A 27239-nucleotide genomic window follows, 5' to 3' on the forward strand; every position below is an offset into this window, starting at 1 on the left:
CTCCAGTGCCTGTTGCCTGAGGCATGGGGAACCATTTATTCCAGCGGTGGAATTCTGCATCCCTTGCTGGACAGCATTTCTGCTTCTTCCTTCCCTCTGCCTTCCTGTGAAATCAGGTGCAAGGGCAGAGCTAAAACTGGAGCAGATCTTAGGGAGGCTCCAGCTGCCCGAGTCGTATCACCCGGATGGAATACGTGTTCTCATCAGATTTACAAAACACAGAGCCCAAATGGATGGGGAGAGCTGCCCTTTGCACCTTTGCACATCCTCCCCAGGCCACATCCCGAGGGAAACAATCCCCAGCCCTTTCTCTGGGGACTCTGTGTGTGTGTGTGTGTGCTGCAGTGTGCTCCAGGCTGCCTTCCACACGAGGCAGCTCATGCATCCCTGCCTCTGGAACACACGGGAACGTCACCCACTGCCCTGGCATGTGGCAGCGCTGGGATCAGTGCCGGCTCCTGGCTGGGATGTGCCTCAGGTACGTGTCCCTAAGGAATGATTTTTCCTTGGAGGCTGCAGGAGAGGAGCAGGTGCAGCATTTCCCTTTGTGTGACAGCGCCGAGGAGGGGGTGGATTCCGTGGGATTCCGTGGGATTCCGTGGGATTCCGTGGGATTCCGGCTTTGGGGAGCGCTGGGTGCTGGAAACGAGCTCTGTGGAGCCTGAGCGTGTTGGACGGGCAGCCCTGGATCGTGACACATCCTTGTGGAGCTTGTTTTTGTAGGGATGCTGCAGCAACTGTGGCCATGGATTTCTTAGCAGCTGGCAGAATGTTTTTAACCAATGCTGAAGCCGCTCCTCTGGGTGTGCTGCTCCAGCAGCAAATCGTGGCCATTTCTCTCCCAGCAGTGCATTTGGCTGGTGGAAGGCACAGGGAATGTTTCTGACAGTGCCACATTAAGCTGTGGGTAGATTTGTTTCCTTGCAGCCACAATAGGCACAACCTGTTTGGATTGGGGGCTGTGGGTGGGGAATTAAATGGGGAATTGGTGAGGTACCTGATGGCTGGGCAGTTTGAGATGCTTTTCCAAGAGGAATAAAGGCTGGCAAGTGAAAGTTCTGGGATAGGTATGTGGTGTTAGGGTGTCCTGTTAGTTAAACTCTGTTCTCTGTGAGGTGCCTGGGCTCTGGTGATGTTTGTGTGCAGAGTGAGGCTGCCCTCACCCCGCAGTGTGTCGCTGTCCCTGGATGTGTCTGGAGCTGGCAGCCCATGGCACTGCTGCTGCCCCTCACCCTGTCACCGTGTCACCTGTTCTGGCCTCAGCCCCTGGCCCTGCTGGGAGGTCACCTCCTGTCACCAGGTTAATGTGGCACTTCTCCCCGGATACTTGCTCCTTTTTTGAATGATCCCCTCCTGGCTGGCTGCATTTTGGGATTCTGTGCCCCAAGTCAAAGCTGTGCTGCCTGGCTACAGCCCTCCACCAGCACAGACCCAAATATCCCCAGATTAAAAAAATTCCAGCTGTTGTGCCTAGTTCCAGTCCAGGTTTTACCATCAGGGCACTGCTATAGACACTGCCCTTCCTTACCCTGCCTCTACCCCCAGATTTGCAATTTATGTCTTTGTGTGTGCAGGGCCAGGACCTGGACTTTGATGATCCTTGTGGGTCCCTTCCATCTCGGGGTGTTCCATTATTCTGGTTCTGAGTAAAAGGTTTTCCATCTTCCAGTGATGTTACTGGACCCTGCTGTGCTGTAACACTTTGCTTGTGAGGATATTTATTCTTCCAGCACGTGGAGTGACCTCATCTCCATTTTATAGGTGGGAAACAGGGACAGAAAAGTGAAGTGACGTGTCCAGGGTCTCCCAGCTCCCAGGCTGGTGTCCAGGTTGATCTGCCAGCTCTGTCACGCTGTGTGTGCCTGCACAAGCTGCCTCTGACATTCCTCTCTGCAGCCCTGGAAACGCCGTCCCTGTCACCTCCCCGCGCCACGTTAAATCCTACAGGCTGAATTCCTGTGGTCGCAGAGCTGGGGATGCTCTCACCCTCTCCTGGAGCAGAATCCTGTGGCTGCTGCATCCCGGTGGGTGCTGCTGGAGGGAGCTGTGCTGCTCTGTGCTGCCGCTCCCAGCGTGTCCCCAGTTTGGGAGCTGCTCCTGGGGCTCCGGAGCCTCGGAGCGGCCGTGCAGGCGCGCTGGAGCTGCTTCATTACGTAAGCTGTGGCTGCTGCTCTGCCTTTGCTGATCGGCTGCTCCTGGTGACGAGGGGAGGCTGGTCCCCTCTGCTGCGTCACCACGAGGGTGACACTCGTGGGGGGAGCCAGGGACAAAGGTCAGGAGATTTGGAGCAGCCGGGGAAGTGCCGCTGCTTGGAGGAGAAACCGCGGTCAGGCTCTTTGCAGCTTCTCCTTGAGCTGCAGACTTGGCAAAATTTAAGAGCTGCAGCTGCAGAGAGGAGCTGTGAGCAAGTCCGAAATCCATTAATTCCTGCCCTCAGACAGCATGGAGGATTCTGCAGAGCAGAGTCAGGAGATGAGGTACCACATGCTGCAGAGGTAAGGATCACAGATCTGCCTGTGTCCCCCTGCCTGGGCTCTGTGCTGGAGATGCTCTCTGTGTTTTGGTGTTCATTTTATCCTCTGGAACCTCGCAGAACCCGTGGGCTCTCCGTGCATGCAGCCTGTGACAGAGATGCCAGGGTGCAGCTCAGCTGGGGGATCAGGGTTGTGCAAGTTGGAGGTTCTGCACAACTTCTACCCCCCGTGAGCTCTGAGGGGTAGAAAAGCATTTTGAAAATTCCTCCATCACAAAACATGGCAGTTGTGAGCGGGTGATTAATAGGGATGACAATCACTAACTCAGCATTTATTCTGTTTCATTTAGAGCTCTGTGCTTTCTTCCTTCCTGTCCAGCTCCTACCTCATCTTATCCTGCAAAAAAAACCCCAAACAACCCAACACTTCTGTTTTGATTACAATGTGGAGCCTCTGATTATTGATAAATAAACTTAATGTTCTTGGCATGCTCACAAGTCAAACTGTAGTTGTTTATGTCCAAGTGTTTGTTGCATCCTGGACGATGAACCTCAGGCTCTGTTGACATTTTGCTTGTAGCAGTATCTTTGTGTGTAGTAATTTCTTGGTGGGACAGTTCATATTTAAACATGTTCACAAATTCTCACCTTGGGACTTTTGTCTCTTCTTATTTTTGTTGAGACTGCTCTCAATAAGCCTGTAATGCATGAACCTCTCTCGCTCCTTGGACTGTGCTCCTTCCTTGCCAGGAAGACTGTGACCCCTTAAATGCACAAATTTAGTAGAAATTCAACCTTAACTACACATTTGCTCTCTTTCTTGCCTGCTGGCTCCTGTCCTTGTATTCCCAGGCTGAGTTCACGTGAGTGTGACAACTTTTGCTCGCAGGAACATGTCCTAAGTTTGGTGGCAAATGTCTGGAAGTTCAGCTGACTGGAAGAAGGGAAAGTATGAGGGGATGAAGCTGTGCACACAGAACTTGTTCTTTGCCTTTCTCTGGCTGTCAGCTCCCTGCTCTTCTCTGAGATAAGATACTCGACTGGATGGAGTTGGTCTGACTTAGCAGAGCCTCTTCTGTGTCCCAGAGTGTCACTGGGAGTGACAGGATTGCTCTGTGCTGCCACTGTGCTCCTGGGGAGGTGTTAAAGAGGGCTCCACGTGGGTAAATCTTCAGGGGCCATGAGGTGTTCCTGAGGGAATGTGAGGGGGAATCCCTGGGTTCCCTGGCCAGGCCCCTGGGACAGCAGCTCCTTCAGCAGGGGTGCTCCAGGAATGCACCTCTGGGCCCGGCTCTCTTTGGTGGCTGTGATGGTGAAAGGAGATCTGTAGACGAGCCTTGGCTTCTCCTGGTGTTGGTTTTTCCTTTGTGCCCTCCCCCAGCTGTTGCAGTTGCTCTTCTGCTGCATCCCATCCCATTCCCAGTGGAATTGCTCAATGGAGCAGCCCTTCAGCAGCTGTTTAGGCTGGAGGTTCTATCCAGAGCGCTCTGCCAGGGACCAGCACCGACCCCTTGGTGCTCTTGGGGCTTTCCAAAGCTCAGAGCTGAGCTCCCAGCCCTCATTCCTACAGGAGGGCTCTGTGATGCTGCCACTGGCAGGGTGAGGGCTTCCCTGTGTTCCAGGGAAGGGAAACTGTCAGGGGAAGCACAGTAAGGACAGTGAAAACAAGTAAACTGTGGGGTGAGCAGAGAGGTGAAGCTTCAGTGCCTGTGAAATAAAAGTGTCATTAATTCCCAGTCGTGCTGTGCCATGGCAGACCCTCGGTGTGAGAAGCAGCTCTGTGCTTTTCCCTGGAATTTCCTCTCACAGACTCAGCTTTGTCAACTTCAGCAAATCAAAGCCAAAGGGTGATCTATCCCCGTGTTGTTGCTGTGGAAGCTGGAGCAGAAGGAGGGGAAGTGGCTGTGCCATTCCCACACAGAAGGGCTGTGGCAGGGCACGGGGTTGGTCTTGGCAGGCACAAAATTGGCTTTCTGTGTTTGTAGTAGGAGTAACGTGATTAATTTGTCCTCTGGCTCTCAGAGCTTTTGAGGAAGATACTAAAGACTGGGTAGTGGAAAACGCTTGGAAAATGATTTCTGTAGCCAGTCTGAGTCTCTCCTGTGGAGATAAATTTGCTGTGCTTCCCAAGAGGATTTCCTTACAGAATCTGATCTTTGTAGCTTGTTTTGCCAAAGCCAGAAATCACTGTTGTTTCCAGCTTCTCTAGATGGATTGAAAGCAATCTGGTGGAGCTTTGTTGTTCTGTCTTGGGCAGCAACACACAGCAAATGTAATTTTACCTATTTATATTTTTGCATGGCTGGAATTTTTCCAACCTGAAACTTCTGTGTAGGAATAACTGAAAAGTACTTTAAAAGGAGTCATCCCTGTAAAACTGAGGACCAGGCCATGAGGGTCTGGAGGCAAGGAAAGATTCTGCTTGTGTGATTGGGGAATGTGGTCAAAGAGAACTTTCACATTATTCACATACTTTCTTTTATGGTGTCCAGCTGCACTGACAGGTTGTTTCTGTCTCCCCTATTTCCTCAGGCCCAGCATGTCTGGTTTGCACCTTGTCAAGCAAGGCCGGGACAGGAAGAAGGTGGATGTGCAGCGAGATTTCACCGTGGCTTCTCCAGCAGAGTTTGTTACTCGTTTTGGAGGGAATAAAGTTATTGAAAAGGTGACTCCCTGACCTTTTATAGCATATTACAGCTCCTCTCTGGAGCTCTGACTTGTCTGCAGGTATCAAATTATTAATATTTCTGAGCTCGGAAGTTGTGCTTCTGCCTGGAATCATTGTGTTTCCTTTTTCTATGTGATAAACAAACATTATTTTAGCTTAATGTAATAATAAAAAAAAAAAGTGAGTGAGCCAGAGCACCTCTGCTGTTACAGAAGGATTTATAGAGAAATAAAACAAAAGTAGACTGGAAAAACACTAAGAAATTTATTTTACAATGCATAATAAATTTATTTGAGTTCTTCTGCTCTTTAATCCAACCAAGGCATACATACCACATTAAAATTTTCTGGTGAGACAAGAGCTGCTCTCTGAATTGACAGATGGGCCATGGAGCTGGATGCTGGCTAAGGAAACTGCACAGCCCAAAGCTGGGCAAAGAGTCTGCGGGGAAAAAACACTTACTTGGTGATAATTGTTTTGTGCTATTTAGACTCTTATTTCATCCCAGCTTCTAATGCACCCAGGTCCTGATAGCAAATAATGGCATTGCAGCAGTGAAGTGCATGAGGTCCATCCGGCGCTGGTCCTACGAGATGTTCAGGAACGAGAGGGCCATCAGGTTTGTGGTCATGGTCACTCCTGAGGACCTGAAAGCCAATGCAGGTGAGTTGGGGAGCTGGGGAAGGAGTGGGGTGTCAGTGATGGGATGTTCTGGAACAGCTCAGTGTTTCCTAGAGAGTCAGCCCTGTGAGGAGCAGCTGAGGGAGCTGGGAGGGCCCAGCCTGGGGAGAAGGGGGATTTTAGAGCAAGTCCTGTTGTTAGATTTGCAGCCTTCATGGGACCTCCTCTGTGTTTGCAGAGTACATTAAGATGGCAGATCACTACGTGCCCGTGCCAGGAGGACCCAACAACAACAACTATGCAAATGTGGAGCTCATCCTCGATATTGCCAAGAGGATTCCAGTGCAGGTGAGAAGTCCCAGCCACCGAGCAGTCTTCTCTCCTTCAATAAGGACTTGTGCCTGGGGAGCAAGGCAGGACACAGAAACCGGATTTCCAAACCAAATTAGCAGCCAGAGGCAACACATGTGACAGTGCAGTGGCTGTCCCAGTGTGAATATCTGCAGGAGAGGGAGGTTCCCCTCAGCCTTGCACTTCCCTACACCCAGCTCCTCCTCAGCAGGTTGCTGCAGTAGCCTGCTTGCAGTTGTCTGCAAGGTGCAGGTCATGCTTTCAATTCAGCACAGCCTGTAGCTCAGAGCCTGCTCTGGCTGCTCCCTGTTCTCAGGCTGTTTTCCACTAGGAAAATAAAAACTTGGAGTGTTTGCATGTGTCAGTTTCTGCTCACTTGTTTTATTCAAATAAAGAGCAAATTGTTTCTTTTCTCCTGCAGGCTGTGTGGGCTGGCTGGGGCCATGCATCAGAGAACCCCAAACTGCCAGAACTTCTCCACAAGAACGGGATTGCTTTCATGGGTGAGGAGATGGACTGCTCATCTGATGTCTAGTTCTTGTTTGAAGGTGGGGAGATCTGGGGAGATAGAAAATCCTAAGTCCAAGACAGAGCCATGAGGAATGCTCTGCAGTTCAAGATGGATGATCTGTTCTTTACAGTAGTTCTTGTAATGAAGAAGGGGAAAATTTTCCAAAATAGCCTTTAATGTTGAGATAAAAGATCAGAAAAGATTCCTGTTAAACCAGGTTGTCCCTGTTCTCATTTTAAAGAGAAGAGTGGAAGTTTATGGGAAGTTTATGGGAAGAGTGGAGTTTTTCCTCAATCAGACTTCTGGACATTTCCCTAATGTCTGATACCCCTTGTGTCTCTCTCATGCATTGTCTTTGCTCTTTGCAGGTCCTCCCAGCCAAGCCATGTGGGCCTTAGGAGATAAAATTGCTTCTTCCATCGTGGCTCAGACTGCTGGCATTCCAACTCTTCCTTGGAGCGGCAGTGGTAAGGGGGAATTGTCCTGTGTTTATCAGGATCATCCTTATCTTTTTTTTCCTTGAACATATCTAATTTTGCAGAAGCTCTGTGCTCAGAAGTGTGTTCCAGGAGATGTTGCAGCTGTTCAGGGTTCCCCATTTGTGCTGTTTGCCCACCACACCAGCGAGGTGCCTTGGAAGCAATGACATTAGGGATGGAATAAGCCTGGAGGTGGTGGGAGAAGCTGGCAGCGTGCAGAGGAGGACAGGAGGAGGGACTGGGAGGAGAAGTGAGGAAACATGGAAGAGATTGTTTCCTGGAGTGCAGCTGGTGCTCACAGGCTCACCTGGTACACCCAGGGCTTGGAGACACCTGCTCTAGTGGAAGGTGTCCCTGCACATGGCAGGGGCTTGGGACAAGATGATTTTTGAAGTCCCTTCCAACCCAAACCATCCCATGATTCTGTGTAATTCTGGAATCTGTACTCTGCTTCCATGGCAGTTCCTCTGCAGTTTCAAAACACTGTAACTAACAGCCTGCTTCTCACAGATAAATGGAGGAGGCTGTAATGGATTGGATAAAAACACTTTCTCCCCAGAAATCAGGAATGTCTGTTTACACTGAGCACACTCCTTTTCTAAGGGCTCCCAGCCTGGTTCCTCAGGCAGCTGTGACTGTGGCTTGTGTCACCCACGTCCTACAGGCTCCCCACAGCCTGGCAGGAGCTCAGAGGGTGATGTTTGTGTTTCAGGTCTTCGAGTAGACTGGCAGGAGAACGATCTCCAGAAGCGCATCCTGAGCGTTCCTCAGGAGCTCTACGAGAAGGGATACGTGAAGGACGCGGACGATGGACTGCGGGTGGGTCTGGGGAGGTCTCTGAGGGCTCAGGGAGCTGGGGCTGAGCTTTCTCCTCATGGGAGCACAATCTGGAACCATTCTGCAGCCCCATTCTGCATTCCCCAGGCTCTTGGAAAATGGGAAGTGATCAGTCACAAATCTTGGGCCCTGGCCTGCAGAATTAGGTGAGGATTAGCAGGGAGAGGCAAAATATGGGACCAAGGTTGTGCTGCATTAAAAGCTGTCATCTGACTTTTGTTTAGTGCAGGAAGAAGGTATTTTCACTAAAAATCCACAACCACACACTTGACTTCATCTTTTGAGTTTCTCCTTGAGGAAGATTTTTAGAATAAGAAATATTCCTGGTACAATACAGGATTTTGAATTTTCCTTTGTGAAGAGCAGGGGTAGGGATATCATTTTTCCGTGTTACCCAGCTTAGTGATTTTCTGTATTATACAAAAGCTTTTCTGTGAATTTGTAGATTTAATGGCATTGGAGCACTGACAAAAGATTTTGTGGTCACTTGGAGAGGTCAGAGTTCTCTAATCACAAAGTCCCTGCTGATTTTTCCAGCTACAGGCACTCTCTCCAATGTTACATTCGGTTTCTATCCCATTGGTTGCTAAATAGTCAGATATGGAAGCCTGGGTGTGAATCAAGAGGGAAATAATGATCTTTTCACTGGATTCTGCTGCCTTTTTGTACTTACCCTGTTCTGCCCATCTTGCCAGGCTGCTGAGGAGGTCGGCTACCCTGTCATGATCAAGGCTTCTGAAGGAGGAGGAGGAAAAGGAATCAGGAAAGTGAACAATGCAGATGACTTCCCCAGTCTGTTCAGACAGGTGACTTTTCCCGCTGGATCTAAATGCTCAGGCTGGGTGTCTGTGAGACCTCAGCACACAAGAAGCTCTGCCTGTTCATTCTGTCCCTGCTATAGGTTCAAACTGAAGTCCCAGGCTCTCCCATCTTTGTGATGAGGCTGGCCAAGCAGTCCAGGCACCTGGAGGTGCAGATCCTGGCAGACCAGTATGGCAATGCCATCTCCCTCTTTGGCCGGGACTGCTCCGTGCAGCGCCGGCACCAGAAGATCATCGAGGAAGCTCCAGCCTCTATTGCAACCTCAACAGTGTTTGAGCACATGGAACAGGTGAGAGTGGCTCTGCTGCTTCCTCTGCCCTGGCCAGGCTCCAGAAACAGGCAGGACTTTGAGTTTTTGTTTTACATCAGCCAGAGTTGTTGAACGTTTTAAAGGAGCGATACAGGGCTGTGTGTCTCAAACTGCTTAGTGTGGGCAGCCACTCACATTGCCACACTAAATCTCACCAACAGCTCCTTTCAGAGATATATGCCCCCCAAAAAGGGAAGTGTGTTTTAAATGTGTGTTACCATGTTAAAAGCAAGTTTCAGGAGTTGCATGAATTGCCTAATGTTGAGTGTTGCAAATATTTGCTTCAAACTCTGCCTTCTGGGAATTGTAAATGAAATAAGTTGGAAATCAAAACTCCTGTGTCAAAGGCTTTTTTTCTCTGAGCAATTCTTGGGCCTATTACAAGTTTTGGGGTGTTTCAGAATGCCAGCAAAAATCTGAAGCGGGTGTGGTGGATGAACAGAGAGAGCATGGGTAACTGGCAATGTGACATTCTTTCTCTCCGTGTCCCAGTGTGCAGTGAAGCTCGCCAAGATGGTGGGATACGTGAGTGCAGGCACTGTGGAATACCTGTACAGCCAGGATGGCAGCTTCTACTTCCTGGAGCTGAACCCACGCCTGCAGGTGGAGCATCCCTGCACGGAGATGGTGGCAGATGTCAACCTGCCAGCAGCACAGCTCCAGGTGAGCACAGAAAATTGAATTTCTCATCTTTCAGCAAGTTCAGCAGTTATTTGAAGCCTCCAGGGGATCCCTGAGAAATCCTGTAGAGAGCAGCAGTTGTTGATATGCTGTGGCTTGTTAGTCCCTTGTGTCCCCCCAAACTCCTGGCCCCCAACTTCCCAGTGGTGGGTGGATGCCACAGTCCCCTCACACCTCACTGAGGCTCTGTATGATTTTCTACTCCTTTTTTGAACTGTATCTATTAAAAAAAGACCAAACTAATGAACAGGGCAAGTGGGATTTTGCTCCACAAGGATGCAGCTACCAGCTGGCTCTGGAGGTTATTCTCCCCACAGTTTATAATTGCAAAATTCCACAGTTTCCTATAACCAGTTAGGGCCCTTCTGTCTCACTGGGACCTCAGTATATTTTTAACAGGCCTAATGTGTGCCCATCCTCAGCTGACCTGGCACTGTCAGCTTTCCCTGGAGCCTTTTAATCAGTCAATGGAAAATACAGGCTGAAGGGCTTAGGGTGGATATTACACTGGGCTGAGTAGTCCTGGGAAGTGTGAATGTTTCACTCTGCGAGGAGAGAAACTCAGTGGTGGGGTTTTTTATTTTTTTTTTTTTTTTTTGTCCTCCTTAGATTGCCATGGGGATCCCTCTCCACAGGATCAAGGATATCCGAGTGATGTATGGAGTTTCTCCCTGGGGAGACACAACCATCGATTTTGAGAACTCAGCCCACGTCCCCAGCCCCCGTGGGCACGTCATCGCTGCCCGGATCACCAGTGAGAATCCTGACGAGGTGAGGCTTCAGCTTCTGTGCTCTGTGCTCACTGTGGCCTTTACAGGGCCAGTCCCTGCTGCTGCTGAAAATTTTGGCAGAAAATTTAAAAGATTCTTCCCTTTCCTCACTTAGACTCCGGTTAGATTCAGCCTGAACTTGTTATACTGTGTTGTAGCACAAAGAGGTGTTCTCAGAGCCTTCAGAACCCTAATTCTGGATTATTCACCTTTCTTGAGGGCATAGAGCAATGTCTGTCTGTCTTTGCAGGGATTTAAGCCCAGTTCTGGCACAGTTCAGGAGCTGAATTTCCGCAGCAATAAGAATGTCTGGGGCTATTTCAGCGTGGCTGCTGCAGGAGGGCTCCATGAATTTGCAGATTCCCAGTTTGGTCACTGCTTCTCCTGGGGAGAGAACCGTGAAGAAGCCATTTCGTAAGTCAGAAATGTGGGAGAGCCTTGGGAATTGCTTGGGTTTGTCCTCTTTGATCCCAAGTGCCACAGGGCTCCTTCCTTCAAGGAGTTTCAAGAGAAATTTCCCTGTCTTTATCTTGTTTTCCATTTTGTGGTCAGGCTTTTCATTCTGTCTTGCTTTGCAATTCTGCTATGTTGCACCTACATTTTTACACTTTTTTGCTTAATTTTCTTTGTTTTTCTTCCTTTCTGGTCTCATCCCTGCCTTGTATACCTGCTGCTGGGCTATGACAGTTACCACATTGGGAAAGTTCCTCTTTAAAGCATCCAGGTGAAAGCTTCTAACAGGAAAAACGTTGCTAACCTGGCTTACCAATGCTTCAGGATGGTCTGTGCACCATGGAGTGTCCTCTGTGGTGTGGGATTTTAAAGCACCTGGTCCTAAGGCAGACCTGTCTGACCAGGTTTTTCATCCAGAGCCTTTCCCCAGCTCTGCTCTGGGTGGGGTGCACACCATGTCCGTCTGTCTGTCTGTCTGTTGTACAGCCCTGACATGTGGTAGGGCCCTGGGTGATGATAACAGGGAGAATTCCTGATTCCACTGAGCTGCTCTTCACACCAGCAGCAGGGAAATCAATATTCTCCCATTCCCAAACATTCCTGCAGGATCCTGTGCTCTTCTGCTCTGACCTTCAGGCGCTTTTCTGTCTGGAGCTGCCAGCTTGTGTGCTGCCATTAGGATGGAGTAGATAACAGGGCTTCTTTCCCCTTTCAGAAACATGGTGGTGGCTCTGAAGGAGCTGTCCATCCGAGGGGACTTCAGGACCACTGTGGAATACTTGATCAAGCTGCTGGAGACAGAGAGCTTCCAGCAGAACCGCATCGACACGGGCTGGCTGGACCGGCTCATCGCCGAGAAAGTGCAGGTGCAGCTGCTTCCCCTTGCAGGAACACTCATGGCAGTGAGCAGGGGAGGGGTGGGTGCCTGCTGGTGCAAAAGGCTTTAGAGTGGTGAATGTCCATTTAATGAATTAACGTTTTCAGTGGCATTACTTCTTATGTATATCAAAATCCTTGGTTGTCCCTGTTGGGGAAAGTTGGTCTTAAAGTTCTTCAGAAAAGAATTGAGACCAGTGTTGTTTGGAATCTGGGACAGATGACAGTGGAAATATTGTTGGAACCTCAAGATTTAATCCAGGCAGAGGAAAACGTAGTTTTAAGGAGTTACAGAAATAATGGCTTTATGTAGAGTTCACATGGCTGCTACACTGACTTGATTTTAAAGAGAGTTGGCCATGAACCAAAAATAGAGCTGAGGTTCTTCTAGCTAGGTGTTCAGATTGGGCTGCAGCTGGAGGAGGTGTGACTGTGTCTGTCCCCTTTTTTAGGCTGAGAGGCCTGACACCATGCTGGGGGTGGTGTGTGGGGCTCTGCACGTGGCTGACGTGAGCTTCCGAAACAGCGTCTCCAACTTCCTGCACTCCCTGGAAAGGTAAAAGTGCAAGCTGCTCTCTAGTGATTACTCCTGGTGTTCAGGTTCTGTTCAAGTCCAGTCCAGGACTGACAGGGCTTGTTATCTGCTGACTGTTCCCTGGCCCCAGGGAGCTCTTTATCTACTGAGAAAACTGGCAGGTATCTGCATCTCCTCAAAATATCCCCTGCTGTCTGCACAGATTGCTTTGGTTTCTAGCAGGAGCTCCAGGAAATGGCTCAGAAACACAGAGTTCTTTCTCTGTGTGCTGCTAGGACAGCATTAGGGAGTCCTGAGTCACCCAGGAGTGAATGGGAAGGAGAGCAAAGCTGGCCTGTGTAGCTGGAGGGGCTTTGTTTGACTTGGTCAAACCGATTCGTGTCGCTCTTAGGAAGAGACTCTATAAAAGCCTTCTTCCATCTCTCTGCTAGTCTTTCCTAAAGCCTTGCATGCATCTCTGAAGCTCTTTGGACCCCTGGTAGTCATTTGGTGGCTTGTGGAGGATCAGTTTTGTTTTGTACTTCCCTTTGCAGGGGCCAAGTCCTCCCTGCTCACACTCTGCTCAACACGGTGGACGTGGAGCTCATCTACGAGGGACGGAAGTATGTGCTGAAGGTACGGTGTGGGACCCCTGCTCCTGCCTCTGAGCTGGACATGGCCACCTGTGCTGCTCTGGCCTCATCTTTGCACAGATCTGTACAGGGAATTCTGTCTGAGCAGGGTTTATTTTCTGTGCTTTAGTGGGTGGAGAAATCAGCATGGCCTCCTTTACGATAACACCCCTCACATTGCTCCATTGCATTGTCTCTGTAAACATTTCAGCCTCTTGCTCTGAGTAGGGTGAAAATTACTTAGTTACAGGCAAAGACTACTACAGGTTGATCAAAACTTCCAGTTGATTTTTCTGAATATGTAGGTCTGCTCTGCTGGGGTTTTGACCACCAAGGTGACAGAATTTGCAGCAATTTTTCCCTGTGGTGTTGCTTTTTTGCTGCATGCAAAACCCCGTGTTGCAAAACCAAACATAAGAAAGTTAGGAAATATCAGACTTAAGGTTGCCTGTGCAATCTTCATTAGCTTCCTTGGGCAGATTTGTGGTGGTGAAGTTTTTAGTGACAAGATCATAGGCTGGTTTTTGCAGTGGTGAGAATTCTGCACCTCCCCGGGTTTATCTTTGATGAGGAATAGAGGTATTGAGCAGCAGCTGAAGTGTTCTTTTAAGAATTTGCCCAGCATCAAATAGGAGCTCTGGGGCAGAGACTGGGGTAGGATCCCTTTCTCCAGGGAGAGAACTTGTTGCTTTCCCTGTGAGACAAGCTCTCTTTTTTCCCCCCAAATTATCTCCTCCATTCTGCAGCTTTAGTACAGGATTGTGACTCGTAAGTAGATGAGGCTGAGAAAATGATCTGTAATTGCACAATCGAACCTCAACCATCAGTGCAAAAGTGTGAGAGGATTAAATCATCATTCATGGACAGCACTAGTGCTGCTATCTCTTGACTGCTGTGTCACAGAATCCCAGACTGGTTTGGGTTGGCCCTTGTGAAATGTCTCTCTCTGTCTTTCTTGTGGGCTCCCTTCAGGCACTGGAAGGCCACAATTAAATCACCCCAGAATCTCTTCTGCAGGCTGAACAATCCAAATTCTCTCAGCCTTTCCTCACAGGAGAGGTGCTCCATCCCTCTGATCAGCTTGGTTGCTTGCCTTTGTGACCCCAATTTTTTTTACATGACATCAAACATCTCTGTTCCTCTTCATTAATTCCCACTATTGCAGCACTTGGAAAACTCTGTATTGTGGCAGCCAAGCCACTCAATGCTGTGTTCAGTTCACTGGGTAATTGCCATTCTTGCAGGTGACCAGGCAGTCTCCCAATTCCTACGTGGTCATCATGAACAGCTCCTGTGTGGAAGTCGATGTGCATCGCCTGAGTGATGGGGGGCTGCTCCTCTCCTACGATGGCAGCAGCTACACCACCTACATGAAAGAAGAAGTGGACAGGTAGCAACCTGTACAGCTTCATGTTTAGCATTTACACAGCCAAAATGAGGTGTATTTGTAACTTTGTGCTTCCCAAGAGATCAGCTGGGAATGGAATTCTCTCCAAGAAAGATTTTACAGGGTGGACTGTGGTGAGTTTTAAGACAGAACAGATCTTGGCTACTTTTAGAAGAATGATCTGACTGTGTACCACTTGGAGTCCTCTGCTTGGTCCTTAAAGTGACTTTTGGGATTATAAAAACCAAAACCTGAAAATCTTTAAAATTCTTGAAACTCCATGGCTGCTTCAGAAGTAAAGACATATTGTACTGTTTCAGTGCATCCCCTCAAAATTCCCTGCAAGGATCATAGCAGTAAGGGCAGCAAAGGGCATCCCCAGGTCTGGAATGTGAACTCTGCCCCCTCTGCTGTGTTATCTTCTGGGAAAAGTAATGGATCTGCTCAGGAGGACAAAGAATTGGGGTAACTTTCTGGGTCTGAATCTCCACCTCTGTTGGTTGAGGTGTTTTCCCGTAGTTTTGTTTCAAAGTAAAGTAGGGAATTCCCCTTTTCCATGCCTTCCCCAGGGAATTCTGTTGCCCTGATGTGTCCTGTTCTTCCCTAGGTATCGCATCACCATTGGGAACAAGACCTGTGTGTTTGAGAAGGAGAATGATCCCTCCATCCTGCGCTCGCCTTCTGCTGGGAAGCTGATCCAGTATGTGGTGGAGGACGGGGGACACGTGTTTGCAGGCCAGTGCTTTGCAGAAATTGAGGTAAAAGTCTCAGAGGACTGGTTTGGCTGCCCAGGAAAAAGCTCAAGGGGAGGGATGTTGGATGCTTTGGGACTGGAAGTTGAGGGATAATTCACAGTATTTCATTTACAAATTTGAACCTGAACTCCAGTGGGAACCATCAGTGAGAGTGATGGGGTGGGGAAGAAATTACTAGACAGCTGAAATTTGAGTGTTAATGACTGTACACCAAGTGATGAGCAAAATTTCTCAGCAGTGGGACCATGGCTGTCACCTTCCTGAGATTCCAAGGGAAGCTGGGATCCATGTGCTACCCAGCTGTGGTGAAGAACGCCTTCTCCTTGTAGCACTGACACAGAATTATATGCCAGGGTTAAGTAACAAACTTCATCCTGGTTAGCTGATCATTTATCAGGTTGATCCCACAAGTTAATAAGTGTCACTCCTCCCTTCTCCCTGGGAAGTTACTTAACTCTTCCCAAGGAGGAGGATGAGCAATTTCTGCATCACAGTGAGGAAAGCACAGGGGGTTGTGTAGGAGTGTGTGGCTCAAAACAGATTTGAGGGAGGGGAGGGTGTGTGATGACAGAGGGGCAATTAAACCAGTTGGGGACAATGTGTAGGAGAAAAATATCAAGACAGAGATCCAGCTATTTTATGTAAGTGCTTTTGCACTGCAACAGGTCATGGCTGAGAAGGCACCACCCACACAATCCCTGTGGCTCCCAGTGGTGCAGAGCAGAGCAAGGGTAAAACCAAACTGGCTCCTCCATACCCAACCCTTCTGCTCCAAAGGCAACAGCTCTTGATCTAAGGAAGCATTTCTGTCTGGGAAGAGCTGTCTGAGAGCTCTAGAAAGTGATCCTGGTTCCCTCTGCTTGAAGTGAAGGTGTGGCTGGAGCCTTTGAGAGGAGCCTTTGGAATGCAGCAGAAAATTGTCTGCTTTGTTCGTTGTGCTGAGTGTGGGACCTTTCTGAATCCCCTGCTGCTTCAGGCAGTGTGAACAGTGACATTTCTCAAGTTCCTATTGCACTGTTTTGTGGCCAGTTATTTTGTTCTCCCTTTCACTTTAGTGTCTGGGTTTTGTTCTGGGAATCTGTGCTTGTAAGTTTTGGGAACACCTGAATGCCAGAGGTGCTCATGCAGGTCTGTCTGTGGCTCCTGCTGGCTCCCAAAACTAGAACATTTTTGGGGCACAGGGAGCTGAGTGTGTAACCTGTTTTCTTTGCTACAGGTGATGAAAATGGTGATGACAATAACAGCAGGAGAATCAGGCTGCATCCACTATGTCAAACGCCCAGGGGCAGTCCTGGATCCAGGCTGTGTGATTGCCAAACTCCAGCTGGATGATCCCAGCAGGGTTCAGCAGGTGAGGAGTTGCAGAAGGCACAGATTTTGTGGGGTTTTAATGTGGGAGTGGTGTCAAGAGTGGTACGAGATGGTCCAGTGAAGCAGTTTCCCATTTGTGCATTGTACTGGAATTGTCACTTCACCATTTATTTGTCTCAGATGAGGACTGGGACTGAGATTTTTCTCTCTCTCTCTGATTCAGGCTGAACTTACCTACCATTCCTGCTCTCTGCTTTCCTCAGTACTATTGTGGGGATGTGTCTCTCAACCAAGAGATTTCCCACTGCATTTCCCACTCTGGGAATCCTTGTGGGTTAAACCTTGGCTGCAGCTGGGGGTGACTGGCTGTTCCCCATGGCTGGTGCCCCACAGGAGGCTCAGTGAGGCTGTTCCTTGTTGCAGGCTGAGCTGCACACGGGTACCCTGCCCCAGATCCAGAGCACAGCGCTGCGGGGTGAGAAACTCCATCGCATCTTCCACTACGTCCTGGACAACCTGGTCAATGTGATGAACGGGTACTGCCTGCCAGAGCCCTTCTTCAGCAGCAAGGTACCAGGGACCTCTTCTCCCAGAACCAAAACACAACGTTCTTGCAGCTCAAGGAAGGGCTGGGCATTTTTCTGCCACCCATGAGATGGGATGTTGGACACCAACCCCGTCCTTTTTCCCCCTTTTTGTTGTTTGTTCTTCATTCTTGCCTTCACCCTGCCTTGTCTCTCTCTAGGTGAAGGGCTGGGTTGAGCGTTTAATGAAGACCCTGAGGGATCCATCTTTGCCCCTGCTGGAGCTTCAGGACATCATGACCAGTGTTTCTGGACGGATACCACCCAATGTGGAGAAGTCCATCAAGAAGGAGATGGCCCAGTATGCCAGTAACATCACCTCTGTCCTCTGCCAGTTTCCCAGCCAACAGGTGACCAACCACACTTCGTGGAGGGATAAAAATTGGGTTGTGTTGGGGCAGAGAGAGAGAGAAAAAGTTCCTTTAAGTGATGTGGAGGTTAATTGAACCTGAAAGGTGTGTTTGAACATGGGGTCCTCCTGATGAAAAATACTTGCCTGTGTCACTTCAAGGCTTGTCTCTTTACCTGTGCTGAAGGTGTTCCCTGCTCAGTATAGCTTTAACCAGGCACTTGGGAAACACTTGAATCTTATCAGTGGCCCTGTGGGCATTCATTTGCTTTTTTGCATGGTGCATGTGCTGCAGTGCAATTTGTAGTGCCACTGTAACCTCAAAAAAGAATGATTGCAGCCGAGGGAGGCCTGGGAGGGTACGGAGATGCTGGAAGCCGATTTCTCCACTGTCTGATACAGTGCTTTGATTTTTGTATCACTGGCAGCTCTTGAACTTCCTTTGCTAGAGTCTGCTGGGGCTCTGGTGTGTCTCTGCTGGTTGTCCAGCCCATCGAGGGCTTTCCCTGTGCCTTTTTTTACCAGGAGCTTTTCCCTTTCAGATTGCCAACATCCTGGACAGCCACGCGGCCACGCTGAACCGCAAGTCGGAGCGCGAGGTTTTCTTCATGAACACTCAGAGCATTGTGCAGCTCGTGCAGAGGTGATTCTTTGCCAGGGGTGTCCTGCAGAGCAGGAGCTGCCCCCAGCAGGCCTGGCAGGGGCTGTGTGTGCAGCCAGCCTCGCTCAGTGCTGTGTTTGGTGTTTCTGCAGGTACCGCAGTGGCATTCGGGGCCACATGAAAGCCGTGGTGATGGATCTGCTCCGGCAGTACCTGAAGGTGGAGACTCAGTTCCAGCACGGTGAGTTCCTGGGCACTTCAGGGATTTGATTCCTTGAAGAGTTGTGTTTGGTCCTGGAAAAGTCCATATGGGCCCTTTGGAGGTTTGCTCTGACTTTGTGCTGAGGGTGAGGTGCACAGGCTTGTTTTTAAAAGTCTGCAGTCAGATCTTGGGTTTTGTAGAGGAGGTTCTGTCCCCACAGCTCAGCTGAAGCTGAGAGGTGAAATCAATGCCTTGCACTGCTGTATCCAGGCACAAGATGGCAATGAAGGCCAGGCTAATTCCAAGGCTCTGGCTCTTACAGGTAGTTCAGATTCCACTCTTCTTTTGTGCTGCTCCATTACCTGCCCCGGCCTAATGGTACTGCAGATTCATTTCCACTTCAATTTGCTGGCAGCAGAAGATGGTGCAAGGCTTTTTGCTGTTATTTCATTTTGGTTGTCATTTGAATGAAAGTCTGAGCTCCCTATTCCAATCTCAGTATTGCTCACAGAGGAGGCATTTGGTCTTAGAGCTGTTTATTAAGAGTGTGGTGTTAGAATTAAAGTTTGAAGTAGGTGATGGTGGGAATGATTCCTTCCCAAATTGATTGTGTGGACCATAGAGAAACACAGAATGGTCTGGGTTGGAAGGGACTTTAAAGCACATCTCATTCCACTGCTGCCATGGGCAGGGACACCTTCCACTGTCCCAGACTGCTCCAAGCCCCATCCAGCCTGGCCTTGGACACTTCCAGGGATCCAGGGGCAGCCACAGCTGCTCTGGGCACCCTGTGCTAGGGCCTGCCCACCCTCACAGGGAGGACTTTTTTTCTAATACCCAACCTAACCCTTCTCCCTGTGAGTGTGAAGCCATTCTCCCTTGTCCTGTCACTCCATCCCTTGTAAACACTCTCTCTCCATCTTCCTTGTCTGCTCCCTTCAAGCCAAGGAGATTCTCAAAAAATCCACATAAAAAACAAAGACACATCTAGTAACTTGCAATCCTTGCCACAGAGGTGTGAAGACTGGGAAAGAAATGTGCATTTCTGCCTGCAGGTCACTATGACAAGTGTGTCTTCACCCTTCGTGAGGAGAACAAGAGTGACATGAATGCAGTGCTGAACTACATCTTCTCCCATGCCCAGGTCACCAAGAAGAACCTGCTGGTTACAATGCTCATTGTAAGTGCCTGCTGCTCTCCTTCTCCCTCCTTCTCCCTCCTTCTCCCTCCTTCTCCCTCCTTCTCCCTCCTTCTCCCTCCTTCTCCCTCCTTCTCCCTCCTTCTCCCTCCTTCTCCCTCCTTCTCCCTCCTTCTCCCTCCTTCTCCCTCCTTCTCCCTCCTTCTCCCTCCTTCTCCCTCCTTCTCCCTCCTTCTCCCTCCTTCTCCCTCCTTCTCCCTCCTTCTCCCTCCTTCTCCCTCCTTCTCCCTCCTTCTCCCTCCTTCTCCCTCCTTCTCCCTCCTTCTCCCTCCTTCTCCCTCCTTCTCCCTCCTTCTCCCTCCTTCTCCCTCCTTCTCCCTCCTTCTCCCTCCTTCTCCCTCCTTCTCCCTCCTTCTCCCTCCTTCTCCCTCCTTCTCCCTCCTTCTCCCTCCTTCTCCCTCCTTCTCCCTCCTTCTCCCTCCTTCTCCCTCCTTCTTCCTCCTTCCCCCCCCTTCCTCCTCCTTCTTCCTCCTTCTCCCTCCTTCTCCCTCCTCCTCCCTCCATCTCCCTCCTTCTCACTCCTTCTCCCTCCTTCTCCCTCCTTCTCCCTCCTTCTCCCTCCTTCTCCCTCCTTCTCCCTCCTTCTACCTCCTTCTCCCTCCTTCTCCCTCCTTCTCCCTCCTTCTCCCTCCTTTCTCCCTCCTTCTCCCTCCTTCTCCCTCCTTCTCCCTCCTTCTCCCTCCTTCTCCCTCCTTCTCCCTCCTTCTCCCTCCTTCTCCCTCCTTCTCCCTCCTTCTCCCTCCTTCTCCCTCCTTCTCCCTCCTTCTCCCTCCTTCTCCCTCCTTCTCCCTCCTTCTCCCTCCTTCTCCCTCCTTCTCCCTCCTTCTCCCTCCTTCTCCCTCCTTCTCCCTCCTTCTCCCTCCTTCTCCCTCCTTCTCCCTCCTTCTCCCTCCTTCTCCCTCCCTTTTGTCTTTTATTTTACAAGCATAATGTCGTCTGTTACTCCCAAAAACACATCCAAAGTAGCCATCCACGAAATAACTCTCCAAAGCAAAAAAAGTGTCATAATTTTCCTAAACCGAGGCTGGGTTTCTTAAATTCTCATTTGTAAGGCGTAAGGATCCTGGTGTTCTTTCTTCCTGGCTCTCCTTTTTCCCCTTTTTTCCCCCCTTTCCCTTTTTGGTGTGTGGTGTGATTGTAAGTAACGCTTGCCTTAAGAATCTCATTATTTGAACACGGAGCCATATTTCCTCTGAGAATTCTGGAGTAGCTTTGAGCCGGGGCTGTTCATTTCTCAAGTAATCACGCTGGCGTGATGGAGAGAGAAAATGGCAGCTGTTCACAGCTCAGGCCTTCAATTTTCTTCAGAGTCCAGTCACTCAAGTGTGTAATTACACGGGGGTGCCGGCGAGGCGTTAGCCCTTGTCAGAGAGCTGGGCTGAGGCTTTGCTGCTGCCTTTGCCAATCAGTGCAGGCAGAGCCAGCGCCTGGCTTTGGGTTGTTGTTGTCATCCTGATTATTCCTTGCTAAAATGGGGCTGGAACTTTCTGTGTGGTTTGTCACCTCGTGCGGGCCGTGTCTCGCTGGCTCCTGGTGCTGGGGAGACCTCAGAGAGCCTCCCTTGTCCCTCCTGTTGGGTCATTCTTCATCACTGCCTCTTGGTTCTCTTCAAGTGAAGGCCAACATCCCAGGTTGGCAGATCTTGGAACACCAAGGAGACCACGGTGGAAGGGTCACTCCTGGCTGTCCGAGCGCCATCGGTGAGGCCACGGTGCCACCTCATGGGGACACAGGGGTTTCTCCTCTGGAGTGGGAACGGTGAGCTCAGGAGGGACAACGTGCCTGTGGTCACCCTTGGCACAGCTGGCTGTCCCTGAGCTTCCACGTGAACCAGAAGACCATCACTCCTCTCCCTTGCAGCTCGTGGCTCCTCAGGGCCCCGTGGCACGTTTGGTGTCACCACGGTGACAGCTGTGGTGTTTTCTGGGGCCAAGCTGTAAGTGTGGGGTGGGGTAAGGGCTGTTATTGATGGATCCCAGGAATCCATTATTAGCCAGGGGCTCTGAGGATGGCTTTAGTAATGGTGTTATGCTGCCATCACTCACCTTTTTTAGCCAGCAGGCACTGAAGGCAGGGTGGGAACCGCTTCATCCCTCATACATCTGTTGAAATACAGTGAGATTTGTTGTTGTATGTTCATTTCTGTGCTTAACTTAAGCACAGAAAATGTCCTGGCCTGAATGGGATGGAGTGGCTGGTGGCATGGCAGGGCCCTGTGTCCTATCGGATTTCTGTTCGCTGCAGCAGGAACACAACAGCAGCCTGGAGTTTGTGTTTCAGATCCAGCAGTGAATGTCAATCCCCACAGTGTCCTGGAGTGGATAAATGCACAGAACTTCCTTTGGGAACAATCACACTCGTGTTTGGTGGCCCAGGGCTGGTCAGGAGAGGACAGCAGTCTGATCAGAGTTAGGAGCTCCGATGTTTCCTCAGTGGTTTGAGTATGGTCTGTCTCCCTGGGAGATCTGTGTCATCATTCCTGTGTGGGGCTGGAGAGAAAGGGATCAGGAGCAGTGTGAGGGAAAAGCTGTTGAGCCTTGGAATCTTGTGGAGTATGAGCTGTTGTGTAGTTATTCACTCTCTGGGGCTTTTGTATTATTTGGCTTTGGTTTTTACTTTATTTTCCCTGGCAGGTTTGTCAATCCCACTTGCTGCACAGAGGTTTCCCCTTATCCTTTGCTATTTCTTGGATCTTCAAATGGCCTATTCTGGTCTGTAGGTGTTTAAGATCTCTTTAAACTTCTAGGCACCAGCTCTTCCTCATGGCAAATCCCTGTTTCATCTCACATTTCTCTCCTATGATTAATTTATCAAGACAAGCTGTTAAGTGCTGTGTGGAAGAATCACGTTAGAGGCTCCTAGAGGGTTTCCAGCTTTGGGGTGGGAGGGAAGAGGCTCATAAGAAATGTTGGAGACTGGGATTATTCATGGGAATTGAAACTATTTTTGGAAGAAAGTCTTTACTGTTGGCATTTTTTTGAATGGATGAATTCAGAAGAGTTTTGGGACAGCATTGACACTGGAAGTTTGTGCTCTTCAGTTTTGTCTTATCCAGCCAATTCAGACAGTAAGGTAAGCTTGTGGATCTCCTCAGATCCAGGATTCTCTGGTTAGAGGAAATATTATGGACTCAGTCCTGTACCATGGCAGGAAGTACAGTACTTTATTCATGGGTTTAGTTAGCTTTGCTTAGCCTTGTCAGAGGAATGACAGGTCCTTTTTCTGGTGTTGGCTGAAGCTGCACAAAGCGTGGGTGGTTTGTGGCTGTGCAGTTGTGGGGACTTGTGAGGTTTGAGTGTTTATTTAAGTGGATGTCAGGAGGTTCTCTGGCAGTGTAACTCTGGTCACCCTTCATGGGGAGGGTTTGCTGACTTTACATGTTCCACAAGGTGTCTGGATACAATTTAAGCTCTTTGAATTTTGCATTGGTGCTAGGAGAAATTTCTGGTACAAACCTGAAACTGGGTGATGGGAAAGGGTTTTCTGAGTCTCTCTGACAGGTCAGCATTTCTCGTGTGTTTGGGTGCCAGAACACATGGCACAAACAGGAGAATGAGAGATGGTGCATGTCCCTTCTTTCACCTTTTATTTATGTATGTAAAATTGTTGGGTGCTGAATATTTGTGTCCTTGTCAGCACAGAATTCCAGGATAATTCAGGTCTGGACTCCTGGGGATGGTCCAACCCTGAGTGTGTGTTCGTATGCCAGGTTCAAGCTCCTTTTGGGGGAGCACAGCTGATGTTTTCCCTCTGTTCTAAGCATTTCCTGTTCTCTCTGTTCCCAGGACCAGCTCTGTGGCCGTGACCCCACCTTGACAGACGAGCTGATCAATATCCTGACCGAGCTGACCCAGCTCAGCAAGACGACCAACGCCAAGGTGGCCCTGCGAGCGCGGCAGGTGAGGGATCCCTGCCCGGGCTGCTCCTGCCTGCAGATCACCCCTTTGGGAAATCCATAGCTCCTGATGTTTATTTTCATCACTGTGCAAATGGGGAGAGTAGGTTCCTGTGAGCAGCACTTTGATAGTGAGGCTAATTAACAGTGATTAACCGTGGTGACAGGCGAAGACTGCGGTGCATTCCCAATTGCTGTAATATTTACATTTAACATGCATTCCTTTGTCCCTGCTCCTCCAAAAAGTTTTGTCTGGCTCACACAGGAGTTAACTGGAGGTAGCCAATGGTTTGTGTGATGGAGGAAGTGGAAATGCGTGGTCACTGTGGTTTTTGGTGGTTTTGTCTGTCTGCAAACCTGACCAGCACAGGCTGCCTGGATTGTGCAGGAACAACAAGGACAGGCTCTCCAGGTTCCTCAGCTGCCTTCCAGTTGTGGATCCATGCGTGCAGAGAACAGGGAGAGCCATTTGCACAAGAAGCAGATGTTCTTTGCAGCTGCAAAGGAATTTCCACAAAGAATTACGCTGGCCTTTTGCAGGGTTTCTTCCATCTTTGAGTTGCGCTTTGTCAGTTTTGTTTTAACCTGGAAATAACTGGAAAAACTCTTGATGCTGTGAATTCCAAGAGTCTGCTGCAGAACTGATTTGAATGTCACATAGGCACCCAGACATTGTTGTGAGCTTCCTGTTCAGCAGCTCAGTTGAACCCTCCCTCTGTTGCCAGGAAGGGGTGAGAGGGCACAGTGGTTTCCTGATGCGCTGACCCCAGAGTCTGATCGCTCCTCTCCCCCCACAGTCCTGATCTCCAGCCTAAAGCAGGAAAGCTCACACTTTGGGGGTCTCTCCTTTTATTTCAAAGCTTGACTATTGAAAATGAACACGGTGTTTGAAGCTGCTCAGTGACCTTCTGTTTCCTTCAGGATTGTGTTTGTGTCCTTGAACCGTTCTGCTGCTGAACCTCCCCGCAGCAACTGGGGATGGTGCTGCAGTCCTTGTGCTGCTCTTCCACTTCATTTTCCCTGCAAGCTGCTTCCATTTCCTACCTCTGCATCCCTCACGTTGGGCATTTAATACCTGGCACTGGTGTCTGTTCCCCCCCTGCCCAGGAGCAGAGCGTGGCTCCGGCGTGGGCCTCCCCACAGCTGCTCCCCGCCAGCTCTGCTTCCCAATTAACAGCTGGGCAGGCAATCCCCAGGACCAGCAGCTCTGCACTGCTAAATCACATGCACTGATGGAACTTGATTGAAGCTGTTCCCCTTCTCCGTGGGGAATTGCCAATAATACAAACGGAGCAGACACACAAATGAGGCCGGGGAGGGGAGAGGGTTTGCGGCATCACCCGGGTGCCGCAGAACGCGGGAGGACCTGGCTGCCTCGGCAGGGATGGAGCAGCCTGCTTCTGCCTGGAGGGGACAGCCCCCTGCTGATGGCCCAGCATGGCTCCTTTCTCTGACATTCCCCGTGTTTCCCCAGGTTCTCATTGCTTCCCACCTGCCCTCCTACGAGCTGCGTCACAACCAGGTGGAGTCCATCTTCCTGTCGGCCATCGACATGTACGGGCACCAGTTCTGCATTGAGAACCTGCAGGTAGCCACCAGCCTCCTCTCCTTGGCTCCCTTCTCACTCCCCTTCATGTCCTGAGCTCCCTGTGGCTTTGGGTTGTATGGCTCTGGTTTTGTATGGCTCTGCCCCTGTTTTTTGTTCTTGTCCCTGTGCCAGTGTGGGAATCACCTCATGCCAGTTCTGCACCTTCCTCGCAGGGGAGAGCAGTGCTGGTTCCTCCCTCTGGGCGCCAGACACAAAGAAATGGAGTGCAGCTGTGCCAGGGGAAGTTCAAATTGGATATTAGGAAAAGGTTCTTCCCCCAGAGGGTGGTGGGGCGCTGAGAAGGTTCCCCAGGGAATGGGCACAGCCCCAAGGCTGCCGGAGCTCCAGGAGCTCCTCTGGTATGGTTTTAGTTTTAGTCCTGTGAAGAGCAGGGAGTTGGACTCAGATCCCTTCCAATTTCAGGTTTTCTGTGGTTTAATAGAAAAAAGTCATAATCCTTGATGAACAACAGGAAAAGCTTAGAAATTAGAACTAGCCAGGCTTGATTTGGGGATTTTCTTTTTTTGCCTGAGCCTGGTTGCATGACAAAGTTCTCTTCTAAACCTCTGCTTTATGTGATCTCTCCTAGAAACTCATTTTGTCTGAGACATCCATCTTTGATGTGCTTCCCAACTTTTTCTACCACAGTAACCAGGTGGTAAGAATGGCAGCTTTGGAGGTGAGTTTATTCCCATTGAAAAAAAACCAGTATTTTTAATTTTCCTGTGGATTTGGTTTGTTTTGAGCAAGATCCAAGAGAGCTGTAGGTTGTGTGGGATTTGGCATGCTTAGAATCCGGTATTTAACAGCATTGACATTGATAATGGAATGAAATTTCAAATTCAAGTTACATTTATGTGAAGACTGGGAGTGGTTGAAGGCAGAAAGTGAAGCTGCTGTCAGAGGACAGGATGATAATCCTGATGGTTCTGACCTTCCTCAAAGAATAACTTCAAATCCTGGTTGAATTGAGTTTATCTAGCTGCTCATTGGGAGGCATCTGTTTGGTTTTTAATACTTTGGAGGTTTCAGGGGTATTTCTTGCCCTCAGCCCAGTGCAGCTGATGCAGTTTCTCTGTCCCCAGGTGTACGTTCGCAGAGCCTACATTGCCTATGAGTTAAACAGTGTCCAGCACCGCCAGCTGAAGGACAACACCTGTGTGGTGGAGTTCCAGTTCATGCTGCCCACCTCCCATCCCAACAGGTCAGGTCCTCTGCAATTGGAGATTTGGGAGGGGCTTCTCCTGCCCTGGCAAAGGAAACTTGCAGTAGGTCTGGTGGGGAAAGGGGGTTTGTTTAGGTGTGGTACAGCTTTCGGTTATTTTCTGGTTTTTGACTTCAGCTTGGGCAGTAAATTATCTCTGGGATGTCAGTTCTAGCTGAATCCTCAGCCTTCCAAAAGATACAATTCCTGACAGGATAATCAATTAATCGGAATTTGAACACAGAACAGTCAAACAGTCCCTGTCCCCTTCCTGCCAGCCCTTTCTGAGTGCTTGTGTGGCTCTGCTCCTTCCTGGCTTTGCTGGATAAGGTGACTTCTGTAGCACACGATTTTTTGATGGAGCAGACCGAGATGAGAATTTTACACAAAATGCTGGGGTTGACACAGTTTGGTATTCAGTTTTGCATTTCTTGTGACTATGAACCAAAAGCATCAGCTCTTGCTGCCTCCTCCTGGAGAGGAAGGTGGCATCTCTAGCTCATTTAAGGAGATAAAACCTCATTATCAGAACTTACAGGAACATTGAATCACATTGTTTTGGGTTGGAAGAAGACTGAATGAGGTTTGGGTTGGAAGAACCTTAGGGCTCATCTCCTTCCAAGGTTGCATGGCAGGAACCTTGCCCTGGAGCAGGTTGTTTCTGGGTGTCTGTGGGGTCAGTCTGTCCCGTGTTTTCCCCAGGAGGGGATTTGAGCTGAGGTTTTTATCCCTGCTGGCTCTGAGGTCGCAGTGAGTCCCCGCAGCCACCGGGTGCCACTGTTGGTCCGTGCCGGGCACCGCCGCCTTTTCTCCCTCCTTTGTTTCCAAACATCTTTCCCCTGATTTCATTTTTGGTGGGGTCCGGTCTCGCTTCATTGAGAATCCATCAGTACCTTTTATGAAATGGTTTTCAGGGTCTGCTTTGCTGGAAATGAATGGCTGTCCCCAGCCAGCCCCCGACCCACTCCTGCTACAAATGGGACATGTGTATGGGCTCATCTGTTCCCTGCGTTTCTAGAGTATTTGTAAATAATTGCATACTATTTTTAGTACCCCTTTACAGTGCTCTTTTCTCCCCTTCATTCTTCCTCCATTTCTTCTCTGCTGGCCTCAGTTGCCTTTGTTGCTTGGGGATTTTCGGCCTTCCAGAGCTGTCCACTGCTCTGC

General features: G+C 49.6%; 1 protein-coding gene across 6 annotated transcripts in view; it reads left to right on the top strand.

Annotated features, from left to right (window-relative positions):
- ACACA (acetyl-CoA carboxylase alpha) overlaps positions 1-27239 on the top strand; it is a 100603-nt gene that overhangs the window by 10422 nt on the left and 62942 nt on the right. For 5 of the 6 annotated variants that reach the window (XM_014254957.2, XM_088066038.1, XM_014254956.2 and 2 more), the window contains exons 4-29: positions 5006-5138; positions 5666-5804; positions 6001-6110; positions 6535-6616; positions 6993-7091; positions 7816-7922; positions 8636-8746; positions 8842-9051; positions 9565-9735; positions 10363-10524; positions 10774-10937; positions 11692-11842; positions 12305-12408; positions 12921-13002; positions 14243-14388; positions 14993-15143; positions 16357-16491; positions 16875-17021; positions 17197-17385; positions 17927-18027; positions 18138-18226; positions 19243-19367; positions 23171-23284; positions 24755-24868; positions 25458-25547; positions 25954-26072. In XM_014254957.2, coding sequence (XP_014110432.2) covers positions 5006-5138; positions 5666-5804; positions 6001-6110; positions 6535-6616; positions 6993-7091; positions 7816-7922; positions 8636-8746; positions 8842-9051; positions 9565-9735; positions 10363-10524; positions 10774-10937; positions 11692-11842; positions 12305-12408; positions 12921-13002; positions 14243-14388; positions 14993-15143; positions 16357-16491; positions 16875-17021; positions 17197-17385; positions 17927-18027; positions 18138-18226; positions 19243-19367; positions 23171-23284; positions 24755-24868; positions 25458-25547; positions 25954-26072 — 3345 coding nt within the window. Of the gene's footprint in view, positions 1-2265; positions 2496-5005; positions 5139-5665; positions 5805-6000; positions 6111-6534; positions 6617-6992; positions 7092-7815; positions 7923-8635; positions 8747-8841; positions 9052-9564; positions 9736-10362; positions 10525-10773; positions 10938-11691; positions 11843-12304; positions 12409-12920; positions 13003-14242; positions 14389-14992; positions 15144-16356; positions 16492-16874; positions 17022-17196; positions 17386-17926; positions 18028-18137; positions 18227-19242; positions 19368-23170; positions 23285-24754; positions 24869-25457; positions 25548-25953; positions 26073-27239 lie in introns of those variants that run through there. The other variant, XM_088066037.1, reaches the window with a different exon arrangement.

Source organism: Pseudopodoces humilis, chromosome 23 (assembly GCF_049639895.1).
Source record: "Pseudopodoces humilis isolate 2021_Gansu_Grassland_sample_001 chromosome 23, ASM4963989v1, whole genome shotgun sequence".
NCBI lineage: Eukaryota > Metazoa > Chordata > Aves > Passeriformes > Paridae > Pseudopodoces > Pseudopodoces humilis.